Source organism: Cyprinodon variegatus, unplaced genomic scaffold, assembly GCF_000732505.1.
Source record: "Cyprinodon variegatus isolate N-32 unplaced genomic scaffold, C_variegatus-1.0 Scaffold2654, whole genome shotgun sequence".
NCBI lineage: Eukaryota > Metazoa > Chordata > Actinopteri > Cyprinodontiformes > Cyprinodontidae > Cyprinodon > Cyprinodon variegatus.
The window spans coordinates 10,586-18,178 of record NW_015153107.1 but is presented as its reverse complement, the minus strand read 5'-3'; the positions used below and the strand labels follow the sequence as shown (position 1 = coordinate 18,178).

General features: G+C 45.7%; 1 protein-coding gene across 1 annotated transcript; it reads right to left on the bottom strand.

Moving 5' to 3' along the window:
- Nucleotides 1–4,768: 4,768 nt before the first annotated feature.
- LOC107081008 (amine oxidase [flavin-containing]-like) lies at nt 4,769–7,365 on the bottom strand (the record flags this gene model as incomplete). The annotated part of the gene is made up of 3 exons (XM_015369218.1): nt 4,769–4,888; nt 6,413–6,550; nt 7,233–7,365. Coding segments are annotated over 3 exons (391 nt in total), but the record flags the coding sequence as incomplete, so codon positions are not given.
- Nucleotides 7,366–7,593: the final 228 nt, after the last annotated feature.

Genomic DNA, 7,593 nt, shown 5'->3' with positions numbered 1-7,593 from the left:
AGCGACGCCGGTGGACCGAACCACTTAGCGACGCCGGTGGACCGAACCATTGAGCGACGCCACAAAATGCCATCAGTTATAACTGTGGGAGTGAGTTAGCGTCCATATATGGCAGTAACATTCCCAGGCTGCTCGGTAGCTCATCATTTTAAAGGTCCGATCTTTAACAGAACCTCCCCTGAAGTCTTTAGGCTGCAGCGGTTCTGCTTTTCTCCGTTTGAAATGCTGCTGAATCTGCTGGAACCTGATTCTGGTGACTCACGGCTTGACGAGGAGGCGCCAGCGGCAACGCTTCTAAAATAAACAGACAGCTCAGCATCCTGTCAGTCATCTGCAGCGCTCAACTTTCTGCCATTAAGGTGAAAACTTGTTGCAGGAGCTGAGATTTGATCCAGTAATAGAAGCTGATTCCATGTCTGTTGGCGCGTTCAGCCTCAGTAGCTTGAAGAACGGTCAAAGAGCCGATGTCACTGCAGCAGAGCTGGGCTGCAGGTCAGCGAGGAGGTCCAACCGTGCATCAGATGCACCAGGTTCACACTTAGTTCACGTTTACGTCCCACAGACGCAATCAATGTGGATTCAGTAGGAATCGGGTTCAGTAGTGCTCAGGTTTCCAACATGGCGTCTGTCCAGGAAACACGCTGCAGGGAGCAGGAAAAGGAGGAAGATCCTTCAGCTCCAGCATCCTTTCCTCCGTTTCTCCTTCCTGTTCAGGTTCTGGATTCTTCAGTCTCTCCATGTTTCCTCTCTGCACCGTTTGGTCTTTAGATTCTCTCCTCCTCTCATTCTGCTGAAACCGTTTCTGGCTCCAGGTTGGGTTCAGACCAGCGACTGCAGGAACCAGACTGGTGTTCCAGATTAGCACCGTCTCTGGGTCCATGTCCAATTATGTCTTTTCTAATTAGATTTTGATTTAAACCATTTTACCCGACATGTGGCTTCTTTGCATCAGATTATTTCATGATGATTTCTTTTCGGGTTTTTTATTCCAGCGTGTCTTCCAGGCTAAGCTGTCTTATTATCTTGCTGCTCAGGCAGTAAAACCAACTGTTGAATGATCTAAATGCCATCAGCGCGCCTCCAGCTCCACTTCACTGCGTTCTCCTTCCAGCTGTGCAAACAGCAGCTCATCAGCAGCTCGTCTGAGATTCTCCTGTGGATTCAAGTTCCTCCATGTTTGTTCTGCTTGTGGCGAGTAAAGCCATGAAAATGTTCCTGATCCTGATGAATCATTGCTCTGATGATCTGTTTGTTTAACAGCAGCAGCTCCCAGTTCTGACCCCGCCCCCCCGGCCCTTCGATGTGTTTAAACTTCTGATTCAACATCTGTTATTAAAGCGGCTGTAAAGCCCTCTATAAACGTCTCCCAGTGGAGATCAATTCAGAGCCATCAGATCTTCATTTCTTGCTACGCTTGTCAGTCAGGAACTATTGGATTGTTCCTGAAAGGAAATAACCTGATCTGGACGAGACGCGCTGCATTAAGGAAGAAGAAGAAGACCTTGAATGTGTCTGAATATGATGTCAAGAAATTGTTAATGATTTGAACGAAGTAATTCCCTAAAGTGCTTTGAAAGTTTATTAGTCCAACTATCTTGGATGGTGGATGGTGGGTTTCTGCAGAACGACACCAAGATGATCTTTGAACGTTTTCCTTCAGAGGTTAATAATAATAATAATAATGAACTTTATGGATCTCACACTGGAGGATTTCCCTCTCTGCATTTAACCCCTCCCCTTGGGGAGCAGTGGGCTGTTATTGTTCGGCCCCCGGGGAGCAGCGTGGGGTTAAGGGTCTTGCTCAGGGACCCAGAGTGGAGGATATGGGGGGGAGAACTTATGGTTCCATCATCATTGATGACAATGGGTGAACTCTTTTAGTTCTCAGGCTCCTCTCCTGTGGAACCAACTACCAGTTTTAGTCCGTGAGGCAGACACCCTGTCTACTTTTAAGGCTAGGCTTAAAACTTTCCTTTTNACTCATTTAATCATCCAAAACGTTATGGAACACATTAATTAACTGAAAAATGTTGCATAGTGTGCCTTTAATAATACTACTTCAGCGATAGTTTCACTGCAAATACGATCTAGAAATATCTTAAATTAAGTCCACAGTATTGCTCCTTAATCTGAGCAGGTAAATAAGATGATTTCACAATGGGAGGGTATATTTCTACTCTTAAAATAAGGTAATTAGATATATGCACTTAAAATAAGACAATGCAATTTTTTCTTAATTAAATGTAAATTGTCTTGTTCTGTTGGCAAAATGTTCACTTTCCTCCTCAATTCAAGAACAAATGCATTTATTTTAGGAAACAATGACTTATTTAGATTTCCATCTTCTTCTATTGTTCATATGATCCCAGACTGAGAAACAGCTGAAGGTCTGAGGCTGTTCAGCCCAACATCCCATCAGTTCCCATCGGCACAGATCAACATTCCAGCAGCGATCCCAGCCTCCGATCCGGAGCCGTGTCTACAGGCTCCGCCCCCTGGTCTGACATCATTAAGATGTCCGGTCTGGAGCTGCAGGGCCTGTTAGACACCAGTTTGCTGATAAAGGAAAGCAGCTCTGGCCTTTAGGATTACAATCTGCCGAAGGAAAGCTGATTAGCTTTGCAGCTAGAAAGCTAACCCTAATTACACCAAGGCTGGCGGGATTACTCCAAGTCTCAGCTTTCCCAGGAAAACGCAGCCAGATGTTGTCATGGAGGTTAGTCTTCCGGGGAATTCTGCTTCCAGTAGCTTATTTAGAGCAGAGAGAGTTAAAGCAAGACGCCAATAAAGATAAAAACATGCTGGGACGTAGCTGCAAGTCAGCAGGTCAGAGGCTCACCGGCCTCTGATGATGCAAACCAATCAGCTTTGAATGAAGCTCCATGAAACCCAATCAGCATCCAGAGTTCATCCTGAAAGGTCTTTAAATCCACGACCCAGTCTGCCACCCACCAAGCGCTGCCACCGACCATGTCTGATGGTGACCCCATTAAACCCACCTCCACCCCCGATTCAACCCACCTCCACCATCGTAGCTAAGCTCCATCTGGCTTCTCCATGCTCTATAGTCGTCTATGCAGTCTACAGACTGACCAACTCCATCCATCTCCACTCCACTACCAGTTTTATGCCTGGGGGGGGGTAGCCCTGTTCTCACATACCTGCTTATGCAGTTAAAAGTAAAATTCAGCGCTAATGTTTCCTGCCGGGATCTGAGCGCCAAAGTCTTAAAATAATTGTATCAATAAAATTCTTCTGATTGTCTTTTTCTTTCCGTGTGAGTTTTGAAATGATTTACAGAATAAATCTCTCTCTGAAATCTATACATAAATGTATAGACCGATTTATAAATTTGTCTTTGTTTCTACAATACAGCTGAAATTCTCTCTAAATGAGCTTCTTTTAATGTAGGTTTAATTCTTTAATTCTTATTATTTTCCCTGCCTGTGTTCTGCTGCACATTTTACCAAAAGAAGAAAGGAATAAATCCACTGGTCTCCATAGAAAGCTTTACCAGCAGCAGGTTTCTGAGCAGCGCGTGGATCAGCTGACTGAAGGAAGGCTGCAAATGTTTCCCTCTTTTTAAAAATCAAAACCAGGATGAGGAAAAGTCCATTGAAATATTTGTCTTTTCTAAACCCAGCAGCAAATGAAAGCGGCTGGAACATGTCGGACATTTTCCTACGGCTGTTTGTTTGGTGTCTGGCCTCAAAGTTCGCCACAAGGAGCCAAATCCGGCTTTTTCCGGAGCTGGGATTCTCCCAGTGTCACTTTGGGAAAACCACGGCGCTGCACATCTGCATCCTCAGAGGCAGAAAAGCACAGAGACAGAAACCACCTCAAAGCGGAGGCTTGTTGGGCAGCTTTTGATGAGGAAGGTTGCCATGGAAACCAGGCAGGAAGCCTGCTAGGGATACGCTGATCTTCCATGTTGTAGAGATAGTAGCCAAGGAGACACGGGGGCACGTGACGCTCCACGCCGGCACAGCGGGTTCTCTGACGGCCGCCATGCTGGAGACGCTGCAGAACGCTGAAGAAGTAGGTCAGTAGAACATGAGAGCATCGGTCTTCATGGAAACATCAGAGAGTCAACCGAGTTACAGCAGCTGTAACAGCTGCAGAGTCATTGTGAGGATGAACAGCAGCTAATTCAGTGAAGCTTCCAACATGTCTGATTATGGAGCAGACTGCTGGAGAGCCGCAGCTTGAAGGCAGCAGATCAGGGGGTTTTTAGGCCCATAGGGTGAAAGTTTTATGCAGACGGGTCAGATTGAGGACCAGAACCGACCAGAACCCACCAGAGCCAACCAGAACCGACCAGAACCGACCAGAACCAACCAGAACCGACCAGAACCGACCAGAACCGACCAGAACCAACCAGAACCAGCGTCTATTTGGAAGCAGACTCACTCAATCAGGGTCAGAATGGTTCTCTAGTCCTCATCAGGATTTGCTTGTGTGCGAATCCCCCCCGACTACCGACTCCCAGCAGACACACTGGTTGTCCTGGTGTTAACCCAGTGTGGCCAGTTTAATGAGACATGGATGCATTCAGGGGGAAGGTCGTCTTATTTTTCTAGGTTTAAAGCAGATGTAGAATCAGCGGCGTTTCTGCTACAGAGATCGGATCGAACAGTTTGCTGCAGGTCGATCGTCTGTTTGCTCAGACGGTGACGCAGAGCAGCTCTGCCAGAAATGTTCCCATCAAAGCAACTTTAACTGAAGAGCAACCCTGCTAGCATGTGTGTCTGTTCTCATGTCCTCACCTTCAGGACAAAGTCCACCTCTGGAGCTGGGACTGAACCACACCCAGAGTCCAGATGTCTCCTGCCCCGTCCCTCAGAGAGCTGCTCCACCATCCAGGTATCAGAGTGTGAGAGAGCGAAGGCTAATCCAATCAGGGAGCAGAGGAAAGCTGTTCAGCCACTCAGAGGAGATACGGAGCAGAGAAAAGGTTTGGTCCATCTCCCTCCCTGCCTCTCTGTTACTTAGAGAATAAAGAAACTGCATTACAGAGGCCCCCCAGGCGGAGATTAGCTCTTCCTCTGGCTAATGGCGCAGAGCACAGGAAGGCTGCCTGACAGAAAATCAGGTTTGCTTTCCATTTTCTCCTGCTGGTTCGTCAGACTGAGGGAAATATGGCTGGGAGAGAGCCACACTTTCAGCAGATAACGGGAAGGCTGAGCCTAATACAGCACAGCTGCTCTGCTTGACCTTTGGACGTGTCAGGAGAGGATTCAGGCAGTATAGAGTTAACCCAAGCTAACAGTGCTAACTGCTAACAGAAGATGCTATTTAAAAGTCAACTCTGATCATTTTGTCTCAGCTTGAAGGAAACAGTCTGACTGTTTAGCAGCAACCTCTCCGTCAGAATCACAGCAATAATAAAACTGATCCTCCATGACGACAGACATGCTCTCAAACATTTATACGACACGCCGCGATTTTTCCTTTTTTACATCATATTAGCACATCTAGATTACTGTAGTTGATCGGCTTCTTCTGGAAACATCCGCAGAAACAGGAAGTTAAAGGGAAACGTGTCTGGGAGGCGAGCCGCCGTCCGCAGAGGGAAGTTACTTCCTGCAGCACCTTTCTGACAAAAACATTGTTTTTACTTTGATTGGATTAACATACAGATATAAAACGTTTGGCTGCTTCCTCCATCATGAAGAACTTCACTAAACAACAACCCAGAAACGCTGCAGACGCAGAGAAAATGATGTTTGTAGAAGAGCTGACTTTAACCTTCATCATGTCTGCAGGTCGACTGAATATAGAGTGAATAGAAATATTATGGATGGAGCTTCAGGCTGGTCAATTTACATTTCACAGAATGTGGGACATGTTTTCCCCTCCAGCTCTTTAATAGTTATATTTAATATTTATTATGTTGAAGGTGGGTTTGCTTCCCTGAAAAAGGAAATAAACGTCCTGCTTCGTGCAGATCTATGCAGTAGAGGTGAGCGGTAAGCAAACAAAGCTGACAGTAAAATCCTGAAACAGCGGATTCCAGGTTAACAAACTTTGAAGGGAGGAAAAAAAAGGAACATCTGGAATAAAACATCTGCATGTTCAGGATCATTGCAAAGGATTAAATACACATAAAAATCACAATACTGGCAAAACCATTCAGCCCGGCTGGTTTCATATGATTTATGATATAAAGACAAATTCTGTGGAAAATGTTTCTTGTTATTTTTTCCAATTAAATTATTTGTTTCATCTTTAAAATACCTTGAACATAACTTTAGACTTTGGACTGATTTCCTCATTTCCAGCAGTTAATTAGATGTTATGATCAGTTCGTCAGACGCAGCAGAGCTGCTGCAGGTGCGGTTAGCTTAGCCGCCTCTGGCTACCGTTCCTGCAGAAGCTTCTGGAGGGAAACTGAATGAAGCTGGAAACTCACATTGACGTAATGGACAAGGTGCTCCTGCTCGTTGACCTTGTAGGTCTTAATGCCGTACTCCTTAGCCAGGCGCAGGATCCGGTTCTGGGTGGGCCCGACATAGGCCCCGCCCAGATCCACCCACTTGGTCTCCTTGTTCTGGAAACGGAAAGAAAACCGCTGAGGTTAGAATGATCTAGAATGAAGGGAAAACAGCCAATCATGGCGCCTGCTGCACCAGGAACACGTTGAAGTAAGCTAGGAGGCGGAGCTTCTCAGCGACTGGCCCCCAGGGGTCCTTTTGGTCGGCCCCCATGCTGCCATTAACATATTTAAACTGTGAGGCATCAGACCAGGAGAGGAATGTTGATTTTTAGAGTTAACCTGTTAAGAACGACCAAATTATAAAATAATGACCTGAATGACTTTAAATCATGGCTTTCCAAAGTGACTGCAGAGCGTTTTCCGTCTCACTGCAGGTAAAATGATCACGTTCAGCTTCCGTCTGCTGGAGAACTGAATGTTAAACTTTAACCACATGGCTGTCAGACAGCTAAACACGTTCTTATGGTCTGAAATAATATCCTGGGAGACGTTTGGTTGCAGCTTTAGTTCTAGTTTTCTTGGGTTCAATCATTAGTTGTTTTTGTTTCTGAGGAGGAAGCTGGACTTAAAAAGGACCGATGAGGCGCAAACCTTCCCCCCCAAACTGTGTCCAGAAATATCTGCATCCTCCTTTATAGCTGAGAAGAACATATTCTAAAGCCTGGAGACGAGCATCTGCAGAAACCTGGTTTAGCATCATCAAAGTTCCGTATTGGTCCTGAGCAGCTGGTCTTACCCGCACAGTGAAGGTGCGACCACCGACTCGATCCCTGGCCTCCAGAACCACAGGATTCAGCCCGCTGGCCTTTAGCAGCTTGGCAGCACTCAGCCCTGCAAACACAGAAGCAGACGATGAGTCAGGAGAGCATCTAGGTGATCTTCAGATGGCTCCTTCTGTTCTATAATAGATCTGCACATTAAACCAAGGCAAGGCAAATGTATTTGTATAGCACAATTCAGTACAAAGACAATGCAAAGTGCTTTACATGATTAAAATACAGGAAGAATCAAAGAAAGTAGGAAAAAAAATAAAATAAAAAACGCAGAAACAAAAAAGAATATTAAAAACAGTTGGACTAAAGAAAATATGTTTTGGT